A 12,500-nucleotide genomic window follows, 5' to 3' on the forward strand; every position below is an offset into this window, starting at 1 on the left:
CAAGATAAACATCAGCCTCACTAGACAGAACAGACCTGGCTGGCTGAACCAGATTGTCTAACAAAAGTATAATCTCTTCAACAGACCAAATGCTTTCTGGAGGAGGAAAGGCTTTATAATACCAGTGTTCAAAATTACACCCATGTGTCGAATATTTTACACTAATTTTGAGATTGAACCAGAAAGCCTTTTTCCCAATGATCACCCCGACTGCTACAAAATAGTGATTGTAACCACTAGACATTTGCACACGAAAGAACGTGAACTGGCAGCGATGGGCCAATGATCTAGATATGGCTAGATGAAAAGAGACTGTCTTCTCAAATGATCTATAACTTCCACTATGATCTTGGTAAACACTCTGGTAGCAGTAAACGGTAATACCTTGAATTGAAACTGGAAAACGCCAACTGAAAACCTCAGACATTACCTGTGAGAATGGATAATGGGACTGTGGAAGAGGATAACCTGGAAATGTGAGACGTATTTTGGGCTCGTCCCTGAAGCTCAATTTGTTTTAAAAAACTCAGAACCAAACCAGGTCACAAACCCCACTCCACTCGTGAAGTCTGAATATATGCATCCTTTCCCTTTTAGAGAGGGCAGCACCAACTCCATGTCACCCGTCTTACACAGCACCACTACCAAAGGCACAGGGTGGTGAGGACGATCAGTGACTAATGCCCATCTCCTGCTTGTTTTACAAGACTTGAAGCCAAAGTTTTTGGGCTAGACAAAGCGTCTGTTGGAGTCATGGAAAAAATGAATTGACATTAAAGCACACAAAGCATCTTATGTGGTAATATCACTTCTTGTGGAGGTAGGACTGAGAGATGACACTGCTAATACTATGCTGACACCATTAATAGCAGTGATGGAGAGTATGATGAAACATTTTGAGATGTAGTCTGGGGGTGTTATCCATCAGAAATTACTTATCTTAACTATTTAAAGTAACAATACGCTGTAACCACTAAAAGTATTTTTTTGCACCAGTACCCTTTGCTATTCTACAGCACAACACAGATGTGTGGCTTTATTTAACCATGCTTGCAAATTTAATTTAGTGGGAGATTAATTTGTGGATCAGAAACATCAAATATGGGGTATGGTTGGGAGCAAAAGAAATCGGCAATACCAGACCTACACTATTTTACATATGATCATAAATTTACCCACCCATCAGCTATGCCCTCCCCCCACTCTTTTCTAACCATCCAATGAACAATCTGCAAATCTCAATCAGAAAATGTTTAATGCTTAAATGGATGGAATGAAATGCATATCTGACAACAGTATTCAAGTACCTTTAAAGAATCAGGAACGGAATTGATATACCAAAAAGACTTGCTTGTTGTCTGATACAACATTAACCTACCCATGCTAGATTGGAAGATACCTTTAATAGGGTGAAAGTTCCCCATTATGGTGGCAGTCTGTGGAGTTGCGAAACCTTGTCACCTTTTGCTTTAAACTTGTGTGAACTGTACTGAGGGGTTTACCAAAGAGGCGGAAGGCAAGGACAGTGTTAGGACTCTCAGTCTTATGTCTAACCACCGTCAATTACAGCAGCGCTGTCCTTCACTGTGGCGGTCCTTATATCTTCCTGTTAGCTATTGGTTGTGTCAGTCTTTGTTGCGTGCAGTGCTTGTGACTTAGTTTTGTCCAAGTGTTCTAGATTCTGAACTAGAGTGTTAATGCGTTTTTGTTTTGCGTCCGTCCATGAAGAAAAAAGAAAGCAGACCTTTCAAGAACTTGGGAATGTGGGGTTTGTGTGAGGTAGGCAATAACCACAGACTTAACATACTGACTAGAACTTTGAACCCTGATCTTGCCATTAGTATATAAGACACCCTCCGAATCGTTTAAGCACAGTCAGTAACAGGGCAAGTTCGAAAGCTTGGTGTACCGTGATAAGGTTGTGTTCTGGAAGACTGCAGGCTTCAATGTGATCCTGAAGAAGCTGCTGGGAAAAGTTCTGATGCATCTGAGCTGCCTCGTGAGCATCGATGGTGTTACCACAGGCTTTGTTCAGATCTAGGAGCAAAAATAGAAGAGTCCAAATGTGACTATAATGAGAATAAGAAGGGTACATTAACACAACAGGCAGACCAGTCATTGGCATAGCCCATCACTCCCTCTGCATAGAAAGTAATATCCAGTTTATTTGTGTTTTTTAAAAGTTTGTTATATAGTAATCACTTGCCACAACATTTTGCAAGAACCCACTGTGAGTCCCTGTCTACTTATCAGTGCAGGACTAGGCCAATAGGTGTGGCCGCAAGAGTGTTCACCTAATGATATCATGGTCCCTGGCCTCCATTCATTGCTACTAATATTCTGGTTCAAGAATTAAAAGAGGGCACATAACGCAATCACTTTACCATTAAAAAGTCTTAAAGAATAACCATTGACAGACCTGGGCTAGTCAAAGTGAGGGTCCCTTTCTTTAAACAAACACAGTAATCCCATTATTCTAGCCACCAGAATGGCATGACTTGACTTTTGTAATTAAATCTTCCTAGGTCTCCCCAAAAAAACAAACTACTAGTTATAATATCTCCAAAATGCCTCTGCTTGATTACTGTTGGATATTAAAGAATTCGCCTCAATCTACTCTCACCTTAGGGTCCCCTTTGACAAAAGATACCTATTCAAATACCTCTGCATCTACTATTGTGTGGTCCATATATAAGCTTATTCATATTTGCAGGATCTGCTCCACAGATACGACCCTTCAACTTCAGTAATCCACAGCCATGTTACTAGTGATTTCTCACTGTCTAAGCGCCAGACTTGGCGGCGGCTTCTTTGGCGGACAGCAACTGCCTGGAATACTCTACAGATGCATCTCATCAGCACCATTTCTCATCTAGAGTTCAGGAAACTTCTAAAATGTCCTCTTTTCAAACTTTAACCATCCTTTTTCTTCTCACAGCAACTGTATACATATCACAATGGCAGAGTACCTATACGGGTTAATAGTGCACTCTATAAGCATGCATATCAAATCGTGGCTACCCAATGCCAACCGAGTGATGAGAAAAGATGGACCTCGTGAAAAATAGGGGGGCGCAAAGATTATAAAATACATTAACAAACCATGCCACATACCCGTTCTGAACAAAACAATATAAGCTGCAAAGGTATGCCTTTTCCACACTTCTTGCAAATGGCCAAATGATCATTTTCAATGGCGGTCACCTTTTTGAAAGTCTAACAAACTGAAGTAAGTACTTCTACTGCATTTACAAATTAAAATTAAGAGACAATGTCAAAAGTTATGATCAAGCATGGTACAGCACATTCTTATACAAAACCGTGGTAGTTAAAAAGACCATTAGCAATATATTTCTCTGCAAAGTTGGACCACCAGCTCAGATGGATACCAGGACGGATGTTTAAGACAAAGGGTATTTTTTAATTTAATTGTTACAAAGTGTCATTGAGCCCAGAGTGGTTTTCAATTGTGTAAAAGATTATCTGCCTCAAGACCCTGTAAAATCAAAGTTATAACACAAAAGGAGGTCCTCATTCCCTATGAACAAACAGTTTGAGGGTTAAAAAACAAATCACGGTGTAAGGGGTACGTTTGGAGACATTCGTACGCGTGGTTACAAATCCCGACACATACAGGATAATTTAGTTCCAAAATCAACGAATCAATCTAGCTAGGGCCATTCTAACATTTTCTTAATTGGGTACTGGAAAAAGCCTTGCTGAGAAAAGTGTAGAATAACAAAGTACCAGATTCGCCGGACAATTTTAACTCCACCATCCAGGCTGTCTTTACAAGAACCCGGATAAACATGAAATCTGGAAACAAGACATCCCTGCAGACTACCACAACCTACTGTCTCACATGGATGCTTAGTCTGAATGAGCCCAGTAAAGAAAAGGTGCAAGTCAGTTTTGTTTAAAAAAATCTTCTAGTTTGAGTCTATTCTTTTTTTCTAAACCGGCTTCTCTGTACTAATGAACGTTTTTTTTTTTTTTAAATCTAGCCCTGTAGAATTTTAAGCTTTACCATTACCGCCTACTATAGAAAGGTTCTTTTTTTGTCAACATAATATTATCAATCATATTAAAAACACCTAATCCTACCCAATGTATTTTCAACCTCTTAATTATCTCTTCCTTTGGTTTGACCTCCCCCCCCCCCTTTGCCCCACAAAGCATTTCAGAAGGCCTTCAAAAAAGAACTAACTTTTAACAAAAAAGCTAAATCGAGCCTTCAAATACACAAGCTTAAGCAGAGACAGATGTCTTAACTACCTCTCAGTAGAGCGGAGGACCACAGCTGAACAGACATGTCGGGTATCTTGCTTGCAAGCTGCATGGCTGGTACCACCATGTTGTTGCTCTCCTGGTAAGGACAAAGACATGAAAATAGTTTGGTATACTGTAGCTTACTTTTGGCTCACCATGGATACAAATGCACGTCACAAATGGCAAAAGTTAAATTGGCTACTACAGCTACCTATAGATCTACCCACAAGTGTGGATGTTTGAGATGGAAAGCTGGTCACCTCGACATGTTTACAGCCAAACACGCATTCAAGTACAGTATACCTATCAAGCCCTCAAATTGCAACAAGCGGTTTGAAAGGAGAAAAAAAAACATGCAGATGGTGGACAATTTATTTTTAAATCTGCCGAATCTTTACACCCAATATTAACTGTGAATGTAAACACTTTGTTAGCCCACCATGAAAATCTAGGATGTCAGTTTTCCACTCAATTGTGAGCAAAAGTAAAACGGAGAGAAAAGACTGGAAAATTAATTGTAATCTGGGCGTCTTTTTAGTTTCTACTATCACATCAGTCTGTCGGCTCTTGCCTGCCTAAATGACGAGAATTTGGCAATAGAATGTTGAGGAACCAGGATTTATGGGCACACCCAAATTTCAACAATGTGACAGAACCAGACACATATAGAAAGAAAATAGTCGATTCAAAACGGGTGTTTATTTAGACCATCTTTAACACTTAAATACATAAAATGAATTATTGAATACAAATTTGTTATAAAACCATTCCAGCTAAAACCATATCTATAACCACAACAGGTAGCTTAAAATTTCATAAAATAAGCGCGCCAATAAAATACTCAAACATTTACAAACAATTCATTCACATACCGTAACAATTGCCCAAACTACAAGATACAGCTATAAATTGCTTTAACTATACATTGGCCACTTGCCACCTTCTCTAATTCCATACGTTTGTAAAATAGGTTTCAGAAATCATTTACGGTGTCCTAAAAATCACAGACAAACTTAGTAAAATGTGCATTAGTTCCCCTTTCATATTAAGACCACATTTACAGATTTTCTTCTTTAAAAAAAAAAAAAAAAAGCCTTGCACTTGAGAAAGTAAAATCGGATTAATACCACATCTAAATTTCAGGCTCGGTCTTAGACATGCCTTTGGTCAATGTGAGAAAGTGCCATCTTTCTTGCATGGTATGCCCCCACTTTTTGCTGAATTGCTGAATGTACTTTGACTGAGTGTGCCCTGGACTCCTGCCAATCAGGTGTCCAGGGCCTATGTTCCTTCCCTAAACACACAAAACCCAAATTGGCAAACCCTGGCCACATGTCAGCCCCTGGCAAATGGTACCCTAGGTACCCAGGGCCTTGTGATCAGGGAAGGCCTCTAAGGGCTGCAGCACTCATTGTGCCACCCTTAGAGGCCCTGCATATACACACACAGCCCTTGCAGGCTGGGTGTCTGGGTGCAAGACAAAACAAAGTCGACATGGCACACATCCCTGTGTGCCATGCCCATCACCTACACTGCCATGGCATATATCAGCCACCACTCTAGCTGGGTGCCTTATGCCAATGGTGTGGGCACAGGAGCAGGAGCCCTGTGCCCCTACAGTACCCAGGTTCATTCCTGAGCACTGTAAGTGCAGTGCTGCCAGCTAAGAGTATATGGTGCTGAGAGCTGCTCAAACACGAACTCCACAGCACCATAATGGCAACACTGAAGACTGAAGTTTGGTATCAAACTTCTCAGCACATTAAACCCAGACTGATGCCAGTGTGGGATTTAATGTACCAAGCACCCCAGAGGGCATCTTAGAGATGCCCCCTAAAACCTAACCTACAATCCACGTCTGTTCTGAGGCTGCCTAGGCTGCCACACAGCAGACATGTTGCTGGACCCCTGGGTAGGAGAGCCCCTGCTCTCCTGGGCCTGCAACAATGCACATCCTGAGTGAGGTGCTAAATATCCTCCCTCAAGACGGGCAGGGGGAAGCTTCAAAGGCATGCCGTCTCTGTGCGCTTCCCCAGGTCACTGCAACCCCCCACTCTGGCAGGAAGCTTGGCCGGAAACCCCAAATAAGGACAGGGGATGTGCCAGCCTGCCAACCCCACCCCTCAGGTGGGGGAGGCGAGGTGAAGCACATCTCCGGGCTCTCGCCATCTTGAAGATGGGAAGCCCTACCCTATCAGGATTAGGCTACTGCCCCCCTCCCACAGGAGAGAGGCAGGATAGGGGGTGTACCCACCACAGGACAGGGAGCCATTGGTCCCTGCCCTTAACCTACCTGTAACGCCCCTAAATCTAGTATTTAGGGGAACCCTGAACCTTCCTTCCCCAGATTCCAAAATCCGAAGGAGAGCTAGAAGAAAGAAGACCTGCCCTGCAGCTGCTAAGAAGAGGAAGACACAAACTGCTTTGTCCCCAGCCCTACCGGCCTGTCTACCCTCGAACCTGCTGCTGCTCCAACCCGGCATCTCTTGTGGCCAGCAACCTCACAAACCCCGGAGGACCTGGCTACCATTTGACTCTAAGCCCCCTGGGACTCCCAGGAGTAGAGGCTCTACTCAAAATCTACTTCCAATCCTTGGCAGCAGCCCGGAACAGCGAACCCAGCACACTCTGCACCAGCCAAGCCTGGCCTGTGCCGGAGTGAACAAAGACCACGAGGACGACCTCACGGCGACTGTGACCTAGAGTCCGGCACCCAAGGACCTCCCTCCACACACCTGAAGAAGCCTGCAGCCTCAGAACAAGGTGCCCCCCCAACCGCGATCAACAGAGGGTAAGATTTCCCGACACCAAAAGGCACCCCTGCACCCCGCGGCCCCCTGTGCCCAATCCCGGGGTACCTACCTATCCTCCAACTACCCAACTTACCTCTCGAAGTGGTGGTGGCACCTGAAGAATCCTCGTCCCCGAGCTTGCAGTCTTTTTCTAAACCGGAGATTTCCTATTGAAATCAATTGAGCGCCCAAAGGCTCAAAAGCACCCTGCACCCAGCCGCCCGAGTGGCCCTGGCAGTGCAACCTCTACACCTATCTACTTCCCCACTTGCCCAGAGTAAGTGACCAGGAGCCCAGCTCCCACAGCCACGTGGCCTGCTAGTCAGCAGCCACGAACCAAGGCACCCCTATCCCTCATAGGATAACATTGGGCCTAACTCTCTCTGCACCCGGCCGCCCTAGTGCCGCTGGGAGTGAACCAACTGTACCTACCTGACCCTGGGGGACCCCTGAGTCTATGCCCAGAACCTCAACTCTGCTAGTCGAGTACTTACCTTTAAACCGATAACTCAATTTTCTTCATAGGGTAACATTGACTGGCTTTTTCCTGAAATTTCTTATAAGTGTGGACTTTTCAAAACTAAAAATATTCACCAAAAATCAGCCGAGTAACGAAAACGAAAATACTCACCTGCTCTTAGGTGAGCTCCCAGTGCTGGATCTTGGTGCCCAGCACTGACTCTGAAAACTACTTACAACTGTACTTACCAGTAACCTAATTTTCTTCCATAGGAAATCATTGACAGTTTTTCTGTGAAATTTCTTTTAAGTGTCAATTTCTGCAATCTTTAAATATTCTTTAAAAATCGTATAATATCTGAAAACGTAATTACTTGCCTGTTTTGGATAAAGGTCCCAATACTGAGTCTAGGCACCCAGTACTGGATTACAAAAGTAACGAGAACATACTATACCTGTAACTTGAATTTTCTGCCATAGGGAATCATTGACTGTTTTCTATGAAATATTTTCTAAGTGTCAACTTTTAAAATAGCAAAATAGTGTTTAAAAATCATCACAGTAATTAAGTCGACTTTTATCACTTGATTCCAAGTACTGACCCAGGACTGAATCTAGGATCCAGTCCTGGAATTCCAAAAGTAATCCTAAAAGTAATCTGTGGCAAATAACACGAAACTTCCATTGAACTCAATGCATTATTGTGTTTAAAATAGTGTTGCCTATTGCAACCACTTGTAACTGTTTACAAAAGTCATTTGCATATTGCAAAAGTATTTATATAAAGCATCTCATTCGGAGAAGGAATATGCTACTTACCAGTATGCATCTGTTCTTGGCATGTAGAGCTGCAGATCTACACACTTTTGCATAGATCGCCATCTGGTGTTGGGCCCGGATGTTTGCAGTTGTTTTTCCTCTTGGAAAGTCTTTGGAAGTCACGAGGTCGGTGACTCCTCCCTTGGATCGTATTGCGCATGGGCTTCGGCTCCATCCTCAGATTGTTTTTCGCCAACAGGGAAAGATGGAGCGTAGTAATAACAGTGAAGAAACCCATGTGTGTTGTATCTAAATAAGATAGACTGGAACAGATACAGGTAGCCGGGTGGGCGTGTGTAGATCTGCAGCTCTACATGCCAAGAACAGATGCATACTGGTAAGTAGCATATTCCGTTCGAGGCATATGAGCTGCAGATTACACACTTTTGCATAGACCATATAGCAGTTCCCAACCTTAGCGGCGACCACCGGTATCAGTTGCAGTGGTTTGAAATAGTGTTTTTAGTACAGCCTGGCCCACAGTAGCTTGTTGCTTGGTTTGCACATCTACACAGTAATGTTTAGTGAAAGTGTGTGGTGTTGACCAGTTAGCTGCTTTGCAGATATCTAATGGGATGTTCCCTAGAAAAGATATAGAAGCCCCTATCTTTCGTGTAGAGTGGGCTTTAGGGGGGGAACAGATAGCGTTCGTTTTGCTTTGTGGTAGCAAACCTGGATGCATTTTATAATCCACCCAGCTATCCCTGATTTTGAGATGGGGTTGCCTTTGTGTGGTGGAGAGAAAGAGACAAATAGTTGTTTGGTCTTTCTGAAAGGTTGTGTTCTTTGGATATAGTAAAGTAAGGCTCGTTTGACATCTAGCGTGTGTAGAGCCCTTTCTGCAACAGTTTGAGGTTGCGAGAAAAATACCGGTAATTCTACCGATTGGTTTAAATGAAAAGGGGAAATGACTTTAGGTAGGAATTTTGGGTTGGTACAGAGAACCTTGTTCTGGTACATTTGGAGAAAAGGTTCTTGTATGGTAAGCGCTTGTATCTCACTGACCCTTCTAAGGGAAGTGATGGCTACAAGAAAAGCTGTTTACCATGTGAGAAATTGCAGTTCGCATTTATGCAAAGGTTCGAAGGGCGGTCCCATTAGCCTTGTGAGAACTATATTTAAGTTCCACACAGGTGAGGGTGGTACTCTGGGGGGAATTATTCGTTTTAGGCCTTCCATGAAGGCTTTAATGGCAGGCACTCTGAAAAGTGATAGGTGCTGCCTGTTTTGTAGGTAAGCGGCAATTTCTGCGAGGTGTAGCCGAATGGATGTATATGCTAGGTTACACCTTTGTAGATGGAGAAGTAGCATATGATGTGTTGTATAGACACGTCTAGAGGATTGATTGTGTTGTTATGGCAATAAACAACAAATCTTTTCCACTTGGCAGCGTAGCAGGCTCTAGTGGTAGGGCGTCTAGCTTCTCTGATGACGTTCATACAGTCAGGGGGAAGGTTAAGGTATCCGAATTCTAGGATCTCAGGAGCCAGATCGCAAGGTTGAGCTGAGCTGGGTCCGGGTGCCTGATCTCTCCATGGTTCTGGGTTAGGAGGCATGGTGAGAGGTGCAGCTTTGGTGTGGTACTACCGAGAGTTCCAGCAGTGTGGAGTACCACGGTTGTCTGGCCCATGTTGGAGCTACTAGGATCAGTGTGAGGGAATGCTGTTGTAGCTTTTGCACCACTAATGGAATTAGTGGGAGAGGTGGAAAGGCGTACGCAAATTTGCCTGACCAGTTCATCCATATCGCATTGCCTTTGGACAATGGGTGTGGGTATCTGGCGGCGAAGCTTGGGCATTTTTTGTTTTCGTGGGTGGCGAACAGGTCTATCTGCGGATGCCCCCACATCTGAAAGAACGGGAGAAGAACCTGTGGGTGAAGTTCCCACTCGTGGATCTGCTGCGTCTGTCTGCTGAGCAGATCTGCCATGGTGTTTTGGACTCCTGGTACATGCTGGGCCAGGAGAAAGATTTTGTGTGGAATTGCCCATCTCCATATGCTCTGTGCTAGTTGAGAGAGCTGTGGAGAGTGTGCCGCCTTATTTTTTTAATGTAATACATGGCCGTCATGTCTGTGCGAATGAGGACTGCCTTGCCTAAAATCTGTGATTGAAAGGATTTTAGGACTAGAAAGATTGCCAGTAACTCCAGATGGTTGATGTGGAGTAACTTTTGTTGCGGCGTCCATGTGCCCTGCACTGTGAGGTGTAATAGATGAGCTCCCCAGCCGGAGAGCGATGCGTCTGTTAGGATTATTTGTGGAACCGGGTCCAGGAACGGTCGACCTCTGGAAAGATTTGTGGAGTTCCAATACTGCAGAGAGCGATGGGAGCGACCGTCTACCAACACCAGATCTGTCAGTTGCCCCTGGGCCTGGTTCCATTGGCGCGCTAAGCACTCTTGTAGTGGATGCATCTGGAGTCTTGCGTGAGGCACTATGAAAATGCAAGAGGCCATCATCCCCATCAGTTGCATAAACACTCTTGCTGGAAGGGAGTGTTGAGGTATGAATCTTTGACGCAAAGCCTGAATGCTTGCAATCCTGGCCGGATTGGGGTAGACTATGGCATTTGAGGTGTCTATGGTGGCACCGAGGTATTGCTTTATGTGGCTTGGTGTTAGCTGCGACTTTTGGTGGTTCACCGTGAAGCCTAGCTGGTGAAGTAGTTGAATTGTAGTGGCGGTGTGGTGTACACATTGGTTGTGTGGCTTTTATCAGCCAGTCGTCCAAATATGGGAAGACGTGAATGTGCTGTCTTCTGAGGTGTGCCGCCACTACCACTAGGCACTTGGTGAATACCCTTGGTGCTGTTGTGACCCCGAATGGGAGCACCTTGAACTGGTAGAGTTGCCCGTCCACTACAAATCTGAGGTACTTTGTAAGCATGGTGTACCGGAATGTGAAAGTATGCGTCTTTCAAGTCCAGTGTGGTGAGGAAGTCGTTCTGGGAGAGGAGCGGAAGTACCTGCTGAAGCGTTACCATGTGAAAATGGTCTGAATGTATGTATGTGTTTAGGTGCCGGAGATCTAGAATAGGTCGTAAAGTCTCGTCCCTTTTTGGTATTAGAAAATATAGGGAGTAGATCCCTAAATTTTGCTGATATACGGGAACTTGTTATATTGCCTGTTTTTGTAGGCGGGAGATTACCTCCTGTTTTAGTAATGTGGAACGTTCTTGTGACATTGGGCGTTGCCTGGGTGGAATGTTTGGGGGGGTAGATGTCAATTTGAGGCAGTACCCTGAGCGAATAATTTGGGTCACCCATTTGGCTGAGGTGATGGTCTCCCAGACCTGAAGGAAATTTTGTAGTCTGCCCCCGACCGGAGTGGGATGGTCTGGAGGGAGCGGCTGGGGGGAAGTCATTGGGTAGGCGGTGTGGCAGAGCGGGCGGTATTTGTTTTGCCTCTGCCTCTATTGTTATTGCCCCTATAGCCGCCTCTTTGATAACCCCTTGTGAAGGGGGACTTGTAGGAAGTGGACGCGCTATCTGAGGAGTAGCCTCTAGCCGTACTCCGAAAGGAAGAGCGGCGAAAGGAGCGCCTAGGAGGGTGTGACTGCAGGGCTCCCATAGATTTCGCCGTATCAGTGTCCTTCATTTTCTCGAGGGCCTCATCTACCTTTGGGCCGAATAGGTGTTCTTGGTCAAAGGGATGATTTAGGATGGAGGCCTGTACCTCAGGTTTGAAACCTGATATTCTCAGCCAAGCATGGCGACGGAGGAGGGTGCTAGTGTTAATGGCCCTGGAGGCTGTGTCTGCTGCATCTAAGGCACAGCGTATTGAGGTGTTAGTTATAGTCTTACCCTCTTGAATTAATTCATTGGCCCTATTTTTGTATCTTTCTGGGAGGTGGTGCATTATGGTTTCTAATTCATAATAATGCGCCCTATCGTATCTGGCCAATAGCGCTTGGGTGTTGGCGATACGCCATATATTAGCTGCCTGTGACACAGTACGCTTTCCTGACGCGTCCAGTAGCTATGACTGTCAGGTGGTGGTGCTTCGCCTGACGCCTGGGAGTTTGACCTTTTCCGTGCAGTGGAAACCACTAGGGAATCTAGTGGCGCTGGCCCTTTGATATAGTCAGGATCTGTGGGGGCAGCTTTGTACTTTTTTTCTCATTTATGCCTAGTTTTTATTGTGATCACACTGGTTTGTTAG

The 12,500-nt window shown here is 44.7% G+C and overlaps 1 protein-coding gene across 1 annotated transcript in view; it reads right to left on the reverse strand.

Annotated features, from left to right (window-relative positions):
• Positions 1-12,500, reverse strand: part of MAU2 (MAU2 sister chromatid cohesion factor) — an 88,999-nt gene that overhangs the window by 2,597 nt on the left and 73,902 nt on the right. Inside the window, 2 exon segments of the mRNA XM_085638915.1 lie at positions 1,910-2,037; positions 4,276-4,366. Of these exon segments, the coding sequence (XP_085495041.1) occupies positions 1,910-2,037; positions 4,276-4,366 (219 nt within the window).

The sequence above is a fragment of the Triturus cristatus genome, chromosome 12 (assembly GCF_964204655.1).
Source record: "Triturus cristatus chromosome 12, aTriCri1.1, whole genome shotgun sequence".
Lineage (NCBI taxonomy): Eukaryota > Metazoa > Chordata > Amphibia > Caudata > Salamandridae > Triturus > Triturus cristatus.